Source organism: Trachypithecus francoisi, unplaced genomic scaffold (genome assembly GCF_009764315.1).
Source record: "Trachypithecus francoisi isolate TF-2019V2 unplaced genomic scaffold, Tfra_2.0 Lachesis_group13, whole genome shotgun sequence".
NCBI lineage: Eukaryota > Metazoa > Chordata > Mammalia > Primates > Cercopithecidae > Trachypithecus > Trachypithecus francoisi.
The window spans coordinates 122,061,830-122,081,146 of NW_022681458.1; the positions used below are offsets into that span (position 1 = coordinate 122,061,830).

General features: G+C 39.1%; 1 protein-coding gene across 21 annotated transcripts in view; it reads right to left on the reverse strand.

Moving 5' to 3' along the window:
- CLASP1 (cytoplasmic linker associated protein 1) overlaps positions 1-19,317 on the reverse strand; it is a 305,011-nt gene that overhangs the window by 115,415 nt on the left and 170,279 nt on the right. For all 21 annotated transcript variants that reach the window (XM_033231811.1, XM_033231808.1, XM_033231795.1 and 18 more), the window contains exons 9-14: positions 11,303-11,455; positions 6,285-6,358; positions 4,850-4,942; positions 3,733-3,878; positions 2,566-2,701; positions 1,095-1,165 (exon numbers count right to left, since the gene is read on the reverse strand). In XM_033231811.1, coding sequence (XP_033087702.1) covers positions 1,095-1,165; positions 2,566-2,701; positions 3,733-3,878; positions 4,850-4,942; positions 6,285-6,358; positions 11,303-11,455 — 673 coding nt within the window. The remainder of the gene's footprint in view (positions 1-1,094; positions 1,166-2,565; positions 2,702-3,732; positions 3,879-4,849; positions 4,943-6,284; positions 6,359-11,302; positions 11,456-19,317) is intronic.

The following is a 19,317-nucleotide window of genomic DNA, read 5'->3' on the forward strand; positions in this document are numbered from 1 at the left end:
ACAAAAGGGAAAGGAAGAAAAGGAAAGGAAAGAAAATTTTTAAAAAGGCAGTCTGTGGCCAATTTGTTAAAAATAATAAAATAAAATTTAAAACGACAAATACAGAGCTGCTGCATGCTTAAGAGGGTCTTGTACCCATAGAAACCCAGCAGGATCAACATGACACCCCAGGGAAAAAGGCAAACAGCTGGCAAAGGTCATCTGGGCTCTAAATCTTAGAGTGAAGGATTCTTTCACAGGGCCAGAATCAAGACACACAGCTATGGGAATGGGGCCAAGAGGTTGCCCAAGCCTGCCAGCAATTATCCTGTAAGACTCCCAATATGGTCTACTGGAAAAGCTTTAGTGGTATTCATGAATTCCCGGAAAACCTACACAAAACTATTCTGTACATTTACTACTTGCTGGAAAGAGGGTCCATAGATTTTAATAGACTCTTAAAACACTCAAGAATCACAGGTCTGAGCTAAAATAACACAGTCTTTACTCCTCACACATAGTTTAGGGCAGCTCACCAGGACACATAAGACAGGGACTTGGGAACAAACCCCTAGCTAGTTACCCAGGTTGTATCTGCCTGTGTCTTCTGGATATATCTCCCACAACTGCACAGAACTAAGTAACGGTGAAGATTCAGAATCCCAGAAATCGCTAAACAGAAGATGCAAACAACACATACCTTTCAAATATGAAACTACTGCCATTGATGTTTATGGTATTTTTTTCTTGCATGCGGTTACTGCCTTTACTCAGGGAATAGGGCAGACCAATGACAAAGGTAGGAGGATTATCACAGGAAAAAAATGTACAGGGGGTCCTCTCCCCTTCTCCTTCTGCCACTAGCCCCCAAACTCACTCTCTCTCACACAGACACATACACACACACACACACACATAGAAACATAATAGAGGTTGTCCACATTCATTTCCCAAAATATTTACATCTTGATTCTTCAACTCAAAGTCATTTATTGCAGTGATTTTAAGTAATACTAAGCATTTTAAACATGAAATTTTATCCATGGAAGGAAATTTGGAATTTGTTTTGGTTTTTAAACAATTTTAAAACAATGAGAAAACCCTTTAAAATTTACCTTCTAACAGCGACAGACTTAGAGGTACAGTTGCTTGTTATGACAGGTATTAACCTAGGGATGTGTGTGTGCTGTGAAGAACAACAAAAAACAGAGGTGAACACTTGCAAATACAGAAGTAAAACAAAATTAAAAGAATCACTTCCTCACTAATCTACTTATATAGCACATATACATTCAGATTAGAATGTCAGTGAGTTTTAAAAGAAAAAAAGAATTCACAGGATATTGTCAAAAGCCATTAGAAAATTTAGAGTTAAGAACAGGCAACATGATGACATGAAGGTAAGCCTAAAACAATCATTAGTTTGAGGTCTAAATTAGCTCAGCTGCAGAGATCTGAGTGGGTTTGAAAGGAGTCATCAGACCAATATATTTTGATACTGTTTCAACGGAAATGTCCAATAATGACCTTGGGTTTAACAGTTAAAGTAGGCAGTGCAAGTAAGAACAGTAAGAACTAATAATACAAAGTAAATAACCAAAATAATCAAGAATATTCTGGATAGACTTTAGACAACATCATCAAGCCTCAAAGCTTCAGGAGCTGCTTCTGGGCAAAAACGACTTGCAAGTGGAAGGGAGGTAATGTGGAAAACCATTTTAAACCTTTGTGAACTATTAGATTTTGTTAAAAACTTGTGTATAAATTACTTGGATAATTATTTAAATTTGAACAAATAAGTGCCTAGAAAATCTAACCAAAGAGAATATTTTGTTTCTGTGCTTATGTGCAATTAATTAAACTTTTGGGTGAACAGCAAAACCACAGGTACCAATACCTAAAATGGAAGGACTGGGATTAAGGAGGTTAAGACTAAGAGTAATATCTAAGTAACAAGAATACAATATAATCTCAGGCCGGGCGCGGTGGCTCAAGCCTGTAATCCCAGCACTTTGGGAGGCCGAGACGGGCGGATCACGAGGTCAGGAGATCGAGACCATCCTGGCTAACACAGTGAAATCCCACCTCTACTAAAAAAATACAAAAAACTAGCCGGGCGTGGTGGCAGGCGCCTGTAGTCCCAGCTACTCAGGAGGCTGAGGCAGGAGAATGGCGTGAACCCGGGAGGCGGAGCTTGCAATGAGCTGAGATCCAGCCACTGCACTCCAGCCTGGGCGACAGAGCGAGACTCCGTCTCAAAAAAAAAAAAAAAAAAAAAAAAAAATACAATATAATCTCAGAAGCAGACACCAGATGTTCAAAGATTTTAAACCAATAGTAAGCTAACAATCAATACCTCATTAACTTTATAACACATCCATAATTCACATTATGGATTATAAAAAGCTCATATGCCACAATTAAGTAGGGGGAAAAGATTATATATATATATATATAATTCCAATATAATTATGCTAGTAAATTTAGTTACTCAATATAATTATGTTAACAAAAATGCCTCTAATATTTATCAACCATTGGTATTTACCACTTGCTTATTTCATGTGTGGCCTATAACATACTTACCCGAATAATTAACCTAACAGCTACAACACCAGACGTGGCCATAATTTTGGCACTGTTTGGAATTAAATTAAAGATAGTTGGCATAATGGCTTCAGCTCCATGGTCAAACTTATTCCCCAGAACTGATGACAGATGCCTAAAACAAGAAATGGATACTGGACTGTAGTTATTTTTCTTAGAAACAGTGAAGCACATAAACCATTTAACATCTAGAGCCTTCATTTAAAGTTATCTAGAAAGTACAAGGGTCTAAGATTTCTGATGTGCATGTTGAGAACTTGGCAAACAGTTCTTAGACCAAAAGTGGTTTTTTTTGTTTGTTTGTTTGTTTTTTTGTTTGTTTGTTTGTTTTTAATTTCCAACTAGTCTTTGTGGAGCTTTTTGTTTGTTTTCTAGAGGCAGGATCTCACTATGTTGCCCACGTTGAACTTGAACTCCTGGGCTCATGCAATCCTCCCACTTTGGCTTTCCAAGTAGAAGGGACTCCAGGCACATACCAGCCCACCTGCCCCAACTAGTCTGAAAATAGGAAACAAACTGATGATATATTAATAAAACACAAATATGAAAAAGCACCTTTGGCTCCTTTTGCATATTTTTTCTTTTATCTTAACATAAAATATTCAGGCTTCAAAATCTGACTGCAGCCAAAACTTGAAACAGCTGCAATGGCCTCCTCTTGCTGCTGCTGCTTTGATATTCTGATATACATTCTAACACAAAGTTTTATTAGCTTTGATCACTAGTACACATATAGCTAGAATAAAATTTTACTGCAGTAAATGCCTTTAACTTTATAACTACAGTACTCTTCTAGGAACAAACATTCTGATAACCACACTATTGCCTGCCAGCAAAAATCAATGAAAAATCAGAGAAACAGGATTTTATAGTTTCATCTTTCCATATTAATAACTGCTTCAAAGCTTGAAATAAAGGCTTCAGAGCTATATCACTGAATAAAATAAAATTTAAAATCTGTCACACTTCACATAATTGAGCAACAAGTATTGTAAAACCACTGACAGAAGTGTTAACTGGAATGGGTCTTGGAGACTAGTCAGAAGTTACATTAAAGAGACCCAGCTCACATGTTCAAGGAGACATCTCTGAAGCTCTGTGGTGACACTATTTTATGGTGAGAATATGGAGCGTCGCAGTCCTTACCCCAACGTGATACAAGCCTCCCGCACTACCTGAGACCGCAGGTCCTTAGCAGAGAGTTTAAAGGCTCCATCCAAAAGACGCAAATGTTGAAAGAAGTTATCATACTCAGCGGCACCAGCCAAAAGTAAAGATCTAATCTTTTTTAGCTAATGGAATAGAGAAAATTCAGAAAAACAGAAAACAATTCTAACACAGAATATACAAAACAGAAACCATCAAATACAAAAGAGATAATTGTTAAAGTTCAACTGATTAGAAAGCTTTCCCAAGAGAATTCAGCCAGTTAAATATTAGCTAATACAATAAACAAATCTACATATCACAAATAAGACTAAATAATTTTTAACTGGAGTATTTGTGACACATATATTGTAATTTCTGCAAAAAAAGTTTTACATTTGAAATATCTTAAAATATTTATAGATCCTACAACACTAATGATAAATAATTAAAAACTTTTGGCTTGTGAAAAGCCCCTCCTAAGCTTACCTCCCCCCATACCCCACTTCAACTGCCATTTATTTAATGAACCAAAGGAAGAAGCATTCCTACCTGAATCATTATCCTCCACTGAACCATTAACTGGCTGGTCTGAATTTAAAATACAATATAATGGCAATGGTACCACCTCCCTTCTTGCCAGCCAACCAGTAGAAAATAGCCTTCTCAGATCAGACACACCCTCGCTTTAACGCCCAGCCCACTTTCCATTAATCCACTTTTAAAAATAAAGGAGACACAACTTTCTAGCAAGTGATATGAAGAAAGAAAAGAATATTGGGGAACATACACTAAAACTACCACAAAAAAGCCACTTTAAAGGCAAACAATCACAGAATGAAATTTCTGCTAAGGTGACAGTGGAGGCTGTCACCATACACTCCACAGTTAGGTCTTTGTTAAAAGACTAGATAATTCATAAAGGCTTAAGTTGGTGTGTTTCCAAAATAAAAATAAAAGGAGATACTCTACTAAAAGGGTGAAGTGTAAATACGATAATTTGTGTTTAAAATATATACTATTTAAAATTCATTAGAGTTGTGCCGATTTCATAATAAAGTATGAGATATTTAAATACATCTTATGAAAATGTAATCCCATGAAGTCAACAGCTTACAGCATTTACTCTCTGCTCCCAATCATGCTTGTCATCAGATAGTATTTCCCTAATTTTGTTTATGGATTCCTCAAGGTCTCGGCTGGAATAAATCTGTAAGCAAAATTAATTTACAATCAATATAAAAACATGCAGAATAAACAGATTACTTCTTAATTACACGAAGTCAAGACCATTTAGTAAAATAAATTATTTAATTTTTAAGAAACACCTATGAGAAAGTATCTGCAGAGTTTTGTCTATAATGAGGATCTTTCTCACTATAAATGTGTACCCACAAGATTTGCTGTCATACGTGAATAACCCTGCCTCAAACGTAGCTTTACTATAAACTTAACAGATGATTTCATGTACAAAGAGAAACAAGCCCAACGGGAAACAGTCAGGGATGCCTAAGTCATTTCTTACTCTTAGTGTTATTTATAACATGACACTATACCTATAATTTTAAAGACTTTCAAATCTACTTTCTCATTTATCTCCACATCTTACTTAGAAAACAGGTAGGGTATAGGTTATAATCAATCTTGATGTATGCTGGGAAGGTCAGGTCAAGTACTTAAGGATGAACCTGAACCCGAGATTGTTTTTTTGTTTTTTTTTTAAGAGACTGGGTCTCACTCTGTCGCCCAGGATGGAGTGCATTGGCGCAATCTTAACTCACGACAAACTCCACCTCCCGGGTTCAAGGGAGCCTCCCAGCTCACTCTCCTGAGCAGCTAGAACTACAGGCATATGCCACCACAGATGATTTTTGTATCTTTTGTACAGATGACGTTTCATCATATTGCCCAGGCCACCGAGATTCTTGTTACCTGCTTTACACACGTACGGCAACCAAGGTGGCAAAGAGAGTTGTACATAACAGACTAGTAAGTGCCACAGGAATCCAGAGCACAGACAGCCAGTGTAGGCTGAGGAAAAGTATTAGTCTCGACCAGCAACAGACGAGACTAAGGCACAAAGCAGTCAAAAACTTGTGGCTGTATCCCAGTTTTTATAAAGAATCTTTGTTTCATCTGTCAGGTATTTAAAGTGAAGCATCAAAGAAGGTATAAACTCAGCTCTTATTAAATCATTCTCTGTGGCTTTTCAGACACCACAATCCTTCAAATTTATGAATTTTTCTAAAAAAAATCCCTAAATAAATATGCCTTTTTTATTTTCTAATTGAGTATCACCTATTTCTTTCTCTTTTATGTGACCTGATCCATAAACTTAATCATAGAGCAACCAATGTCTTTCCTGATCTTACTGAAAGATCATCTTGGGCCTTGACTTTTGCTCCAACATTTTCTAGTCTGCACCTCAGATCTCCTGTAGTGTTGATAGTTAAAATTACCTGTAAAGAACATTACACAGGCATACTCGAAAAATAAAATGTGAAGAAAAAGTCTACCCTTGTTTGTAATCATACTCAAATATCCTCACTGACCTGTACTACAGGTACATCATCAAATGCTTTAATAAAATCCTCTTCATCCACAGCACCAGCTCCTTCTTTTGCAGCTGTAAGAAAGAATTTCAAGAAATATGAAACATTGTATATAACACATACACTGAAGAAGTCTAAACATACACAATCAAAATTCTGTTTTGGAAGATTCAGAACTATTTTTTAGAAAGGCTTCATATAACTTTGGAGTGTCATGAAATTGACAAACATTACTGACTTCATATCAAGATGAAACATAGTAATTCTACAATGCTATATACATTAGCTTAAGGTCACTTAGACTACCTGTCTAAGCAGGGAGGGTATGGTCTTAAAGGGTTTAGATATTGTATTAATATACAAGTCTTTTGAAAGATTCCTAATAAATGGATCAAGCAGAAAATTTAATTCTTCAGGGAATAACTTAAACTGTAATTACTAGGAATTCAGCATTACAAATTTGTGACTATTCAAACCAGTCCTAAATAATTTCAGTTTTATTTAACTTTATATTAGTTTGAAAACATTTCTATTTCCTTGAACTCATGGTTAACTGTCATTTTTTTCATTTAAGAATCAGTTACAAGTTTCTCCTACAAAGTTATCCTAAGATGCTCTGTATACTTAAAAGTATTTGAAGAAAGTATTTCTTTTCGCTAATCTGAGTTCCCTTTTATGCATGAAAATCAAGTGATGCTTTATCAGATATTTTCACATTTTAAAAACTGGTGTCTATAGTCATCTTCATAACCCCCATTAATGATTTACATGGATTAGTCTGATTGCTTTTCTAAGACTTTCTTACTACACATGTATCTGGTGTTTGGGGTCCTGATAACTATCCAGACAGAAAGGAGCTTTAAAGACAATTCCAGGTAGCAGTAAATGTGTGTCATCACTCCTGCTGAAGATCACTCACACCGTGGAAAAGCTAACTACTATAAAGGACAATAGTCACTCACTGTGATGTGGTGCTCTGTGTCTGTTTTAGCATAAAAACTGGATCCCATTGAGCAGATAGGCCCTGAATGCCTCCTTTGCATAAGGCCCTATACCATGTACCCACACGTACCAAAGAGGACTCAGAGGCCAACAATGGTCCCTGAGCCTAAGGTATCTCATGAGGAGGAGCTAACCAGGAAATTCATGACTATGGTTTTAAACAACATGGAAAAAAGGATAAGTGCAGGGCTGAAGGGGAAAACCGAGCTGATACGTGCATGATTTACAGAGCAGGGACTTCTGGAAAGGGTATGGATGCGGGATGGGAAGGAAAGCACCAGTCTAGTAATTTTCTAAGCCTTGTTTGTGCAACGGATAATTACCCAAGAATAGGTCAAGAAAAAAGATTAGAAAGATTGTTCAGGCATTAAAAGGAACAAAGTATTGATATACGCTACAAGGTAGATGAAACACTGAAAACATTCCCTTTAAAATGGCTAATTTTATGTTATGTGAATTGAAACTTGGTAACAAAAAGTAAAATGTTTTAAAATATACCCAAAAAATGATTAGAAAGAACTGGAAATAAGTACAATTAACTTTCCTACAGCTCCTCTATCACAGATGCTGGGGTCAGGAGGCAGTGGTCCCAGGCTGGTCTGGTCAAGATACCAATATTCTAGGGCCAGTTCAGAATTCAGGAGAGGCCATCAGGAGACAGCATTTTAATGCTGATCATGAGTATAGCTTTTATTTGGTCCTTTCGGCTTCATCTTTTTTGGCTCATGGGATTCCCCATCCACCACTATCCCCACCACCACCAACAGCTCAAAAGCTACAGCCATCAGTGAAAATGGTTCTAAGAGCAGCAGCTACACAATTTTTCTGAGGTACATTTCAGAAGGAATTTGCATGTAAATGTAAAACTTGAGAGAAAATGAGAGTTGTATATAACAACTAAACTGTCTACATTAGGAGTGAAAGGAAGAATTTATGAGAGAAATCTCCTACAATTTATTTAATGCAACATCCTTACTGGTCTCACAAGGAACCATGTTACTTGTAAGAACAAAATGTATTTTATCTTATTTATTTTTATTCCCAACTTTTAAGTTCAGGGGTACATGTGTAGGATGTGCAGGTTTGTTACATAGGTAAACGTGTGCCATGGTGGTTTGCTGCACAGATCACCCCATCACCTAGGTATTAAGACCAGCACATAGCTATTCTTCCTGATGTTCTCCCTCCTCCCACCCCAAACCCTGCAACAGGTCCCTGTGTGTGTTTTCCCCACCCATGTGTCCATGTGTTCTCATCATTCAGCTCCCACTTTTAAGTGACAACATGCAGTATTTGGTTTTCTGTTCCTGCGTTAAACTGCTGAGGATAACAGCTTCCACCTCCATCTATGTCCCTGCAAAGGACATGATCTTGTTCCTTTTTATGAATGCATAGTATTCCATGGCATATATGTACAACATTTTCTTTACCCAGTCTTGATGAGCATTTAGGTTGACTCTATGTCTTTACTATTGTGAATAGTGCTGGGATGAACATATGCACACCTGTATCTTTATAACAGAATGATTTACATTCCTTTGGGTATATACCCAGTAATGGGACTGCTGGGTCAAATGGTATTTCTGCCTCTAGGTCTTTGAGGAACTGACACAGTCTCTTCCACAGTGGTTGAACTAATTCACACTCCCACCAACAGGGTAAAAGCACTCCTTTTTCTCCACAACCTCGCCAGCATCTACTGTTTTTCTGACTTTTTAATAATAGCCATTCTGACTGGTGTGAGATGGTATCTCATTGTGATTTGCATTTCTCTAATCATCAGTGATGTTGAGCTTTTTTTCATATGTTTGTGGGCCGCATGTTCGGCTTCTTTTCTTAAGTGTCTGATCATTTTGTTTGCCCACTTTTTAATGGGGTTGTTTTTTCTTGTAAATTTAAGTTCCTTGTAGATTCTGGATGTTAGGCCTTTGTCAGATGGATAGATTGCAAAAATTTTCTCCCATTCTGTAGGTTGTGTGTTCGCTCTGATGATAGTTTATTTTGCTGTGCAGAAGCTCTTTACTTTAATTAGGTCCATTTGTCAATTTTTGCTTTTGTTGCATTGCTTTTGGCGTCTCTGTCATGAAATCTTTGCCCATGCCTATGTCCTAAATGGTATTGCCTAGATTTTCTTCTAGGGTTTTACAGTTTGAGTTAAATTTTAAGTCTTTCATCCATCTTGAGTTGATTTTTGTATAATGTGTAAGGAGGAGGTTCAGTTTCAATTTTCTGCATATGGCTACCCAGTTCTCCCAGCACCATTTATTAAACAGGAAATTCTTTCCCCATTGTTTGTTTTGATCAGGTTTGTCGAAGATCAGATGGTTGTAGTCGTGGGGTCTTTATTTCTGGGTCCCCTATTCTATTCCATTGGTCTGTGTGTCTGTTCTTGTACCAGTACCACACTGTTTTGGTTAGGGGTAGCCTTATAGTATAAAGTTGGATAGCGTGATGCCTCCAGCTTTGTTCTTTCTGCCTAGGATTGTCTTGGCTATATGAGCTCTTATTTGGTTCCATATGGATTTTAAGATAGTTTCTTCTAATTCTGTGAAGAATGTCAATGTTAGTTTAATGGGAATAGCTTGAATCTATAAATTGCTTTGGGCAGTATGGCCATTTTCATACTATTAATCCTTCCTATCCATGAGCACGGACTGTTTTTCCATTTGTTTGTATCGTCTCTGATTTCTTTGAGCAGTGTTTTGTAGTGTTCCTTGAGGAGGTCCTTCACTTCCCTTGTTAGCTGTATTCCTAGGTATTTTATTCTTTTGGGGCAATTGTGAATGGGAATTCACTCACGATTTGCCGCTCTGCTTGTCTGGTATTGATGTACAGGAATGCTAGCGATATTTGCACATTGATTTTGTATCCTGAGACTTTGCTGAAGTTGCTTATCAGCTTAAGAAGATTTGGGCTGAGACAATGGGGTTTTCTAGATATAGGATCATGTTATCTGCAAATGAAGATAGTTTGACTTCCTCTCTTCCTATGTGAATACCCTAACCCTAACCCCAACCCCATGCTCCTTTAGCTCAGTGAAGTTCATTATTATCCACATTCTGAGGCCTACTTCTGTCATTTCAGCCATCTCAGTCTCAGCCTAGTTCTGAGTCCTTGCTAGAGAGGGGTTGCGGTCATCTGAAGGAAAAGATGTTTCAGCGCTTTTGTGCTGATTCTTTCTCATCTTTGCAGGCTTATCTACCTTTGATCTTTGAGGTTGTGGTCCTTTGGATGGGGTTTTTTGTGGTTGCTGTTTTCTGTTTGTTTTTCTTTTAACAGTCTGGTCACTCTTCTGTGGAGCTGCTGCTACCCAGCTTTCTACAGATTGTCTTTGAGGTCTTCAGCTCTGCCCTCCCTGCATGAAGAGCCTGCAGTCCAGGTAGAGAAACACAGGCCTTCCACTCCCACAGAGCTACCTCCCGCTGGCCCAGCTCCACTTCATGCTACCATCCAACAGACACACCAACAGCTGCCACCTCACCATGGCTCACCGGGAACTGGAGCAGAGGTGGCTGGTCTCCACCACCCACAGTCCGACCCTGCATGCAGAGCATGCAGACACGCCCCAATACCTAGGGGCCAGTCCACAAGATGTATTTTAAAGCCAGGAGTTACAGTGTGACTTCTGGATTATTCTCAGTCTTGTTAAACAGAAATTGTCTAAAACACCCCTAGTGGTTTCAGGCATTGCTGGCTCCAGATAACTAAACAATGCGATGAGGGTGTGCTCTTGCTCTTATCTCGGAGCTACACTTTCCGCTGCGCTGGCTTCCTTCTTCTACAGGCTCCGCCTTAGCAGAATGTGGCAAAAGTCAACATAGCAGCTCAAATTTACAACTTACCAGCTAATCGGAATCAGTACTGCAATGCTAATTCAATTAAAGAATAGCAGGCAGAAACCTGCTGCATACGGGGACTGTATCACTTTTGAGGGCCACCATAGGCAAGTACTTGCACCTCTGGTTTGGAAAGCTGGCATAGCTGACCCCAGAACGCCACACAGGGCTTAGACTAACCTGAAGACTTGGATCCCAGGGTGGATGAACCAAGCCGGCGGGTGGTTCCCATTCCAACGTTTCTCCGAGAACTTGGTGGAGCCTTGGATGACGTAGAACTAGCAGAGGAAGGTCTGTTACCATCCACAGAATCTTCATCATCGAAATTTTTATCTGAACAGTAAGCACAGAAACCAATGTTTTTTAAAAAAACAAAAACTACACACACACACACACACACACACTTTTTCATACTCTTTTGGAGTCTGAGGTGCCCCTCTAGGATCTGGAAAGCCTTACGTTAAGCCCAGAATGAAGCTACAAAGATCATACTTGCTTTCACATACCCAGAATACTTTTGCACTCAAATTTTGAAAAATAGAACAAATATAAAGAAGAAAACAATCTCTCATAAAACCACCACCTAGAAATAGTTATTTTCACATTCTGGAACATTTCTGACCATCCATGCTTTTTTTTTTTTTAAGATAGAGTCTCACTGTCACTCAATCCTCCCACCTTGGCTTCTCAAAGTGCCAGGATTACAGGCATAAGCCACTGTACTTGGTCACTTGGGTATTTTAAAGTAACAGCTGAGATGAGAGTATGTATCATGTTGGAATACTGCTTACTTCAAATATGTAAATTTTTCCTCTGTGATGAAATATTTTTCATAACCACCATTTTAATAATTATATGGTACTTTGTAATTGGAAAACAGCACAAGTGAAACACTCTTATGGTTAGACATTTAGGGTGTTTCTAATTCCTCACCATTAGAAATGCAATATTGCAAATGCCTTCCTACATTTTTTTTTTTGTTTGAATTTCCAATCGTTTTAGGAATGAAAACCCTAGAAGCAACAACAGCGGGTCAAAGAGTGTAAAAGTTCTTGATGTATAGTGCCAAAATTATCAGAGAGGTCATATAAATGTACATTTCTCCTAGAAGTTCAAAGAAGTACTCATCCTTCCACACCATTGCCAACATTTAGTATTACCATTTTTAAACTTTAATCAATCTGACAGGTGGAAAAAAGACTTCATCTTCTATGTTGCATTTCTTTTTTAGTGAAGATTAACATTTTTTTCATAAGCTCATTAACTTTTAAATTTTTTAAACAGCAGTGGATTCAATCAATACTCCTCAAGTTGCATTTAAAATTAAAAAAACAAAAAAACAAAACAAAACAAAAACACAGCTATAGTCCTACCACTTTGGGAGGCCAAAATGGGAGAACTGCTTGAGGCCAGGAGTTCAAGACCAGCCTGGGCAACATAGCAAGGTCCTGTATCTTAAAAATAAAAAAATTTGTCAGATATGGTGGCATGTGTCTGTAGTCCCAGATACTCAGAAGGGAGGCAGGAGCATCACTTGAGCCCAGGAGCTTGAAGCTGCAGTGAGCCAGGGTCACCCCACTACATTCCAGCCTGAGTGACAGAGCAAGACCCTGTCTCAAGAAAAAAGAAACATCTTTGGATTCTTAAAAATCAACAAATTTATAACAACACTTCAATGATGCAAAATTAAAGTTTATGCATCAAGTATAAGAGTGAGTCATTTAGGAGGCTAAACAAAGAACTTAAGATTAATTTAAATAAAACAAAAATCAACATCTGTAGCCGGCAATATTCATGATTTCTGAAAGGGGCATTAGTTCTTTACCAATAAGTTTGAAATAAATCATTGCTATCCAAAAAATACACAGAATTCCTGTTTTCCTTGATCTAGTCGCTTCTTAAGCTAAATTATCGGCCGGGCGCGGTGGCTCAAGCCTATAATCCCAGCACTTTGGGAGGCCGAGACGGGCGGATCACGAGGTCAGGAGATCGAGACCATCCTGGCTAACATGGTGAAACCCCGTCTCTACTAAAAAATACAAAAAGCTAGCCGGGCGAGGTGGCGGCTGGAGTCCCAGCTACTCGGGAGGCTGAGGCAGGAGAATGGCGTAAACCTGGGAGGCGGAGCTTGCAGTGAGCTGAGATCCAGCCACTGCACTCCAGCCTGGGCAACAGAGCGAGACTCCGTCTCAAAAAAAAAAAAAAAAAGCTAAATTATCAACAGCGAAGTCTTGTGTCTACTCAAGATCCCAATGCTCCCTGAAACTCAACAACAATGCACTCCAAATGACATGGCTCAGTTTATTCAACACAGGGTAGGGGGAGGAGGAGAGAAAGACATCCTCACAAATCCATGTCCTTATGCAAATTAGCTCCTTTCGCTGTGCCTTTAAATCCCTCAGATTGTCTTGTTATGCCATGCTGTTTCAAGATGGTTCTTTCAATCCATATATCCTTTTTTTTTTTTTTTTTTTTTTGAGACGGAGTCTTGCTCTGTCACCCAGGCTGGAGTGCAGTGGCCGGATCTCAGCTCACTGCAAGCTCCGCCTCCCGGGTTTACGCCATTCTCCTGCCTCAGCCTCCCCATATATCCATTTTTTATTGATTCACATGCACAGTGCTATTAGCATAGACTTCCTGTGGATTCAGAAAGTGGTTCATAATGGCCTTCCCAAAATGAAAATTTAAGTCTAATGTAAAGAATAAGTACAACCCAAAGGAGTAGTCACCCACTGAGTACTGTCAGCATTAGCAGTGACAAGGACAGATCTCACTCAGCCTGTCTGTCCTCTGGGGAGCTCTAAGAACATCTGAACAGATGTCATTATTCTACTACCTTAAACCATAATCATTCTGCTGAGTAGGAACAGTTCTCGTCTGTGGGGCAGGTAAAAAATAAATGGGAGACATGAGGACACTATCATGCTTCACTCACAAATGCATGTAAATTATGTTTAATTCAGTCTTCCAACATATGCAGGCATGTCATTTAGAACAGTACTCAGTTGCCAAGAATTATTTTCATGGACCAATTTCAATGGAATTCCTGAAATTTTTTGCTTGCATCAGTGATAGACTAGGTGTGGACCAGACTTAACCTCCTGCAATAAACAGCTAGAAAACCTGACAGTGTATCTGAAAGAACTACGTGCAGGCACTGGATAATAGGCAGTACAGAACTTGGCTGTTCAGCTAATTTGCATAAAGATATGGATTTATTTGTTTCTCCCTGCAAGAAAAGAAACAAACAAGGTAAGCCATACAATCATCCCAACTTTCTGCCTGGAGGTGTTAATAATTTCCAGGTCACCAAGTACAGGGAAAGGGACCTCCAATTAAACTTAGTAGTCCTGCAGATTAGATACTACAGACAATAAAGAACAGAGTTCAGAGAAGTTGAGGGTGCTAGAAATTACAGGAAGCTACACAGAAAGAGGGCTACAGAAATGTGCTAAGTTCTAGGCCTCACATGTGTGAGTGAACTTCCATGAAGCAAGGGAGAAAATGACCAAGAAGGTATGAAATGAACAATTCTTAGAGTTTACACAAGTAGGGAAGCTCCAACCAGCCAAAGTGGAATGTTCTTGGTGACCCACCCAAGGGATTCAATGGAGAACCCCAGAGAGGTCTGGTCTTAGTGAGATTGAAGTATGTCTGGAGTGAAAGTTAAATGAAATCTGCCCTATCAGAGCTTAAAAGCAGGCCTACAGGGCATTAGAAAGACCTGCAAGTAACTTATCTGCTTTGCCAAAACAAAGCGTGATATTCCTAAAAGAAATAAAACAAGACACAGACACTCAACAAGGTAACATTCACAATACACAACGTCTAATAAAAAATTCCTTCACTATGTACAGGGAAGCCTTAAAAAAAAAAATTTCCTAAACATGACAAGAGTTAGGAAAATGTGGCCCATAATCAGGAGGGGCAAAAAAAATCAGAAAATAGTAAACTTCTGAGAAATGATGAGATAAGACATTAAACTTCTATTATAACTATGTTCAATATTAAAAGAATACATAGATACTCATAAGAAAAAAGGAAGTTTTTTTAAGAATCCAGTGGAACTTACAGATTTTAAGAAAACATAATTATCTGAAATGAAAATTTCACTGATTGAGATTAAGTGCAGGCTAGACACTGCAGAAGTAAAGAAAAAAATCAGGGAACTTAAACATATAGCAATAGAATGTATCCAAAACAAGCACAGAAGCACAGAAACAAAATAGGCTGAAAAAATAAATAAAAGGAATAGAGTCTCAGAGACCTGAAGGATAATATCCAGCAGTCTAACACACACAACACTGCAGGCCCGAAGGACAAGGGGAAGAAGAGAAGGACAGAAAAAGATTAAGAAATGATGGCCAAAACATTTCCAAATTTGATAGAAACTATAAACCTACAGATCCAAGAAGCTGCACGCCCCAAGCAAGACACACACACAGAAGAGCATACTGAGGCACACCATAATCAAACTGTTAGGCCCAGACACGAGCAGCCAGGGGAAGAGACATGGTACACAGAAGAACAAACATGAAAGCAGCAGCAGACTTCATCAGAAACCCTGCCAGCCAGAACACAATGGAAATGACAGCTTGAAAATGGTATTCTAGAAGTAACCTAGAATTCTATATCCAGTGAAAACATCTGTTACAAATAAAGGCAAAATAAAAACTCAAACAGAAATTGTCATCAGCAGACCTGCATTTCAAGAAATGTAACAGGAAGATCTTCAGGCAAAAGGAAAAATGATACCAGTTGGAAACTTGGATTTACATAAACAAAGAAAGAGCAGTAGATATGGTAAATATGTGAATATAAGACTTTCTTCTTGTATTTTATTATTTATTCTCCTGTTTTAATTCTTTCACATTACCATTTCTATAAAAGATGACTGACTGTTTAAAGCAAAAATATTTAGCTTTCATTCTTTTTATATTCTCATGTAATAGGCCAATAACCTGGGAGCCAGAGGAACCACAATTAGGATATACGTTGCTGCACTAGATGACACACACAAAACAATACGGGAAACAAGGCACAGGGAAGGCATGAAGAAAATGGAAGCAATTCTGTTTCCGTCCTCAAAGAGCATATATTTTTCAAAGTTGATTATAACTTGTCTAAACTGCCTGAAGATGTCACACAACAGTGTATCACAAACCTTATCGAGAAGGCACGCCCTTCATCACCAACACCTGTATGAAATGTCTCCCAAAGAAGGGAAGGATGACGCCGGGCGCGGTGGCTCACGCCTGTCATCCCAGCACTTTGGGAGGCTGAGGCGGGCAGATCACAAGGTCAGGAGATCGAGACCATCCTGGCTAACACGGTGAAACCCCGTCTCTACTAAAAATACAAAAAATTAGCCAGGCGTGGTGGCGGGCGCCTGTAGTCCCAGCTACTCGGGAAGCTGAGGGAGGAGAATGGCGTGAACCCGGGAGGCAGAGGTTGTAGTGAGTCAAGATAGCACCACTGCACTCCAGCCTGGGTGACAGAGCGAGACTCTGTCTCAAAAAAAAATAAAAAATAAAAAATAAGAAGGGAAGGAGGGGCCGGGCGCAGTGGCTCAAGCCTGTAATCCCAGCACTTTGGGAGGCCGAGACGGGCGGATCACGAGGTCAGGAGATCGACACCATCCTGGCTAACACGGTGAAACCCCGTCTCTGCTAAAAATACAAAAAATTAGCTGGGCGAGGTGGCGGGCGCCTGTGGTCCCAGCTACTCGGGAGGCTGAGGCAGGAGAATGGCATGAACCTGGGAGGCAGAGGTTGCGGTGAGCTGAGATCCGGCCACTGCACTCCAGCCTGGGCAACAGAGCAAGACTCCGTCTCAAAAAAAAAAAAAAAAGAAGGGAAGGAAGGAGGAAAGGGCATACCGAGCAGCCAATGTAGGGCTTTTTAAACTGAACTTTAGGAGTGCTACCTGTCTTTTTACTTACACTTTGGAAACAAATTTAACAAGCTTACTTAGCTGATTCCCTAAGCAGATTAGAAGCAACTAACTACAGGGATAGTGAGAAGGAGGACGTGCAAAGTAATGTTAGTAAGTGAGCTGAAGGCCTATAGCCTAATAGAAACTACGAAAAGCAAACACATGCACATAAAAACCCCTAAACCCAAAATGCTTAGAATACGGTTGACAGTACAGGGGTCAAATCATATGTGTACAATAACAGCACAATGACCCCGCACAACAACTTAAGATTCAATTTTTCAATGATCTGTGCGCTAGTGAAGACAGTAATTCACATTTCCCATCTCGATTGGAAATTCGGGAAAACATAGGACAAAAGTATATTTATTTTCTAGATTAAGAGCTGGACACAATGCCTTGAACTGAAATACCTGCAAAGGCTTTTGGAGGATAAAAACCAACTGAGCCAATTACTTGAAAACTTAACCAACACACTGTTTAAAAATAAGTTTAGCCTATGTTTCCTAGCTTTTTGGACACCAGAAATTAAGATTAAATTTAAAAGGAGGCTGGATCATCAGAAAGGTACCCCGTTTCAGTTAACTAGGAAATTCTACTATGTAGAATGAGCCATTCTTTAACTGGACAAATAAGCTGTATCTGCAACTAGACCATGGTTACAGCAGAAGATGAAGAGTCTCACATCCAGGTTCTAACGTTCAGTATTTCTCAGCTAAATTAACCCATACTGAACTCTACTAGCCATTTGGATTCCCATTTTCTTTAGGCTTTTCTGCTAAGCAGACATCTGGTAGTATCTAACCTCTTTTTCTAGAGCTTTAACTAAGGCAGAAACGTGTGAAAATGAGTATTTTTAACTGCAGGCTTGTGCCATTACATCAATTTTAACATTTTCACATAATACAAGAGCATATGTTACACATAAAATCATCTTAAGGGGAAGTTCTCTTTAAGCCTCAAGAAATAATTGATTGTATCTTCAGCCACCACTGCAAAGATGGCCATGGGAGGGCCACTTCTTTCATCTGATAGTCTCAGGTAGAAATCTGAAATAAGCAGATGGGAACCTGCAGTTCCCAGCAAGCATTACCTCCTTTGATTCTTTAAAAACACCTGAGCTCCATTCCACCTTTTATAGCATCAGGATAAACCACTTAAAAATGACTCATGAAATTTCTACAGAGTGATATTATAATTTTCACCCAACCCTGAATCACCCCAGGGTGCTATCAGTCTAAAGACAAACATGAATTCAAGTCTGAGGTCTGGAACTTGGAATTAGAAGCTTTGGGCCATACTGTTCGCTTGGAAAATTTAAACACTCATCTATGAGGACCAACAAAACGTCACAGAAACTAAGAAATATCTGCTCATTGCCTATCTGCCAGGAAAGCCAGAAGCTAACTACAAAGCTTTTCCTTCTCTTCTCCTGAGGCAGGCTTTGACGGCCAGAAGCCCAACGGGGAGAAAACGCCTCATTTTCTAAAGAAAAGACAACTATCTCTCTGCTTCACTGCAGCAGGGTCACTTTGAAGAAGCTGCTATCCTGACAGGCTTTCAGATTCACCCACTCCCTGCTAATTGAGATTCTTCTCCAAGGGAGTAAGAAATGTGGCAGCCTACTAACTAGACTATAATTAGCTCCCTCAAGAGGAAGCTGCACAGAGACAGGATAATGAGCCCAAAGGCTGGCTGCTTTCCATAAATATCCCAAAATTTCTTTCTTCTTGAATTTGCAGAGCTCCAAGCCTTTTGCAAAGGCTGTTCCTACTATCTGCAATTCTTGTCCTGTCTGCCAGACACACGCCTATGCATTCTTGAAAACGCAAGTCTACTGCTAGCCTGAGATCCTGCCCGGCTCTGACCATGCGTGTACCATTTACTCCATGGCCCCCTGAAATCAGCTGGCTGCAGATCTGTTTGGTCTCTCTGTCCCTGGGGTAGGGACCACATTGTATTCTTCTTGGTATTTACAACATCTAGAACAGAGTCTGGGCCAACAACCAGTAGACAGTCAAAAAAATTTAATTCTGGTAGTCCACATGAAGAAAGGCAAAATTTGTGAATGGATGAAAATCTTTTCTCATATATCTTTTTTAGAAGCTTTTATTACTTTTTTTTAACATGCATATGGCTTAATTAGATAATAAATTCAAACAAGGTTATGAAAATAACTGAGGACAAATCAACAAACACAATTAAAACCTCAAATACTTTTTAAGCTTCCAAATTTTCCTGCTAGAAAGAAATGTATATCC